This window comes from Monoraphidium neglectum (assembly GCF_000611645.1).
Source record: "Monoraphidium neglectum strain SAG 48.87 unplaced genomic scaffold scaffold03845, whole genome shotgun sequence".
Lineage (NCBI taxonomy): Eukaryota > Viridiplantae > Chlorophyta > Chlorophyceae > Sphaeropleales > Selenastraceae > Monoraphidium > Monoraphidium neglectum.
Genome location: NW_014009784.1, coordinates 1 through 1,839, shown reverse-complemented (window position 1 = coordinate 1,839; position 1,839 = coordinate 1). Strand labels below are relative to the sequence as shown.

Genomic DNA, 1,839 nt, shown 5'->3' with positions numbered 1-1,839 from the left:
CCGCCGCTGGCGCTCCTGGCGAAGTTCATAGCAGACTCCAAAGCGCGCAGCGGCGGCGGCGCGGGCGGCGCGGCGGGCGGCGGCGAGGGCGGCGGGGCCTTGGGGCCGGCCGGGGCCGCCGGGGCGGCGGGCGCTGAGGGGGAGCTGTCTCCTGTGGCGGTGGCGGACCCGGTGGTCGACGCGCGGGTGTGCGCGTGGCTGGTGCAGCCCGGGGACTACAGCTGGGAGTGCAAGTCCAGGGGCACCACTGGTCTGGACTCGACGACGGCGGCGCTGAGGAAGCTGCTCGCCAGCAAGGCGGAGGCAGGGGACGAGGTGGGCGGGCACGCCAGCGGTGCTGCAACATGCGATCTTCCCGCACGCGCGAGGAAGCTGAGGCGGCAAGGCGTGACCGGGCCCTGTGCATCCATGTCAGACGGCTCTAGCTGTGGCACTACCCCATCTCATGCCTCTGCTGGGACGGCAGTTGAACCAAGTCGCTTCTCACTGTTGCACAACGTCCGGTGGCACCCCCCATGCAGGCGGTGGAGGCCGCGACGGCCGGGCTGACCCACGGCATGTCGCGCGAGGACGCCGCCAACACGCTGCGCGTCAGGCGCTACCCGGCCTCCGCGCGCGCCTGCATGGCGCTGCGGCTGCACGCCGAGCTGGAGCCTCTGATTGAGGTGGGGCGGGGCGGGGGGGCTGCCAAATACGTGCTCGACATGCGCGCACGGTTTGGTATCGTGACACAATCTGCGCTGGTTTCGAGGCTTCGCCTTCGTTTGGCTTGTACCCTGCTGAACTACCAGAAGAGTCGTCCACTTGGAGCGGGCAGGGTGCCTGCGGATCCATGCCTTCTACATGTGCAGCACGCGCATTCACAGTCTGTCCCTTGCTGTGGCTCGTGCACACACACACACGCACACATGCGCGAGAGCGCGCACACACACACTACCTCTCAGTCTCAAGCGCACAATCACACGCAATCGCACGTATTTGTGCAGTCGGAGGGCCTGGGCCGCGCGATGCGGTCCCTGGACATGCCCCTGATGCGCGTGCTGGCTGGCATGGAGGCGGCTGGGGTGGCGCTGGACCTGGCAGTGCTGGGGGCGCAGAAGCTACCGCTGCTCAAGCAGCTGGGGCGATTGATGGTGCGCACAGCGGTCGCCCTGAAGTGATATTGGCAGCTCATGATATGTGCAACATAGGTTGTTTCGCTCGTGTGCCAGTCTGTCATGCACCGCCTTGAACATTCGTCACGCATGTGACATGTCGCCTCGTCGTCCACCCTCGCGCCCGTTCAAAGGCGTGCCGCTTACCGCGCCGCTGCCCCCTCGACCTCTTGTGCCTGCTGTGACCCCCAGGCCCAGGCCGAGGCTCTGGTGGGCAAGTTCAAGTGGGAGTCCAAGACAGAGATCTCAGATCTGCTGTTCACCAAGCTGAAGCTGGCGCCGCCCCCCAACCCCGACAAGACCAAGTGAGTTTAAGATCGGCGGCCCGGCAATGCATGGCCCGGCGAGGCGCTGCGGTCAGGCCAATCAACCACGCTGGCTCGAGAAGCCGCTGATCTCGGTGACGCTCGATCGCGCTGCCCTCTCCGACGCCTGCCCGCGCCCGTTCGTCTTCCCCCAGGTCCGGCCGCATCTCCACCAACAAGAAGAACCTCGAGTTCATGGCCGCGCAGCCGGGCGCCCACCCGATCCTCGAGATCATCGTGGGCTACCGCAAGATCAGCAAGCTCCTCGAATTCGTCGACGGACTGAAGAAGCAGGCAGACCTGCAGGCCGGCGCGGACGCCTGCGGCCGCGCGGGCGCGGCCGCGGCCTGGGGCGCGTGCGCGGCGGACCGCTCCGAGCC

General features: G+C 67.6%; 1 protein-coding gene across 1 annotated transcript in view; it reads left to right on the top strand.

Moving 5' to 3' along the window:
* The window catches only part of MNEG_13470 (DNA polymerase theta subunit), a gene marked incomplete at both ends in the record, with an annotated part of 5,613 nt that extends 4,154 nt beyond the window's left edge, over positions 1–1,459 (top strand). The window contains 4 exons of the mRNA XM_014038058.1: positions 208–315; positions 522–665; positions 987–1,133; positions 1,347–1,459. Coding sequence (XP_013893512.1) covers positions 208–315; positions 522–665; positions 987–1,133; positions 1,347–1,459 — 512 coding nt within the window. The remainder of the gene's footprint in view (positions 1–207; positions 316–521; positions 666–986; positions 1,134–1,346) is intronic.
* Between the last annotated feature and the right edge of the window lie 380 nt (positions 1,460–1,839).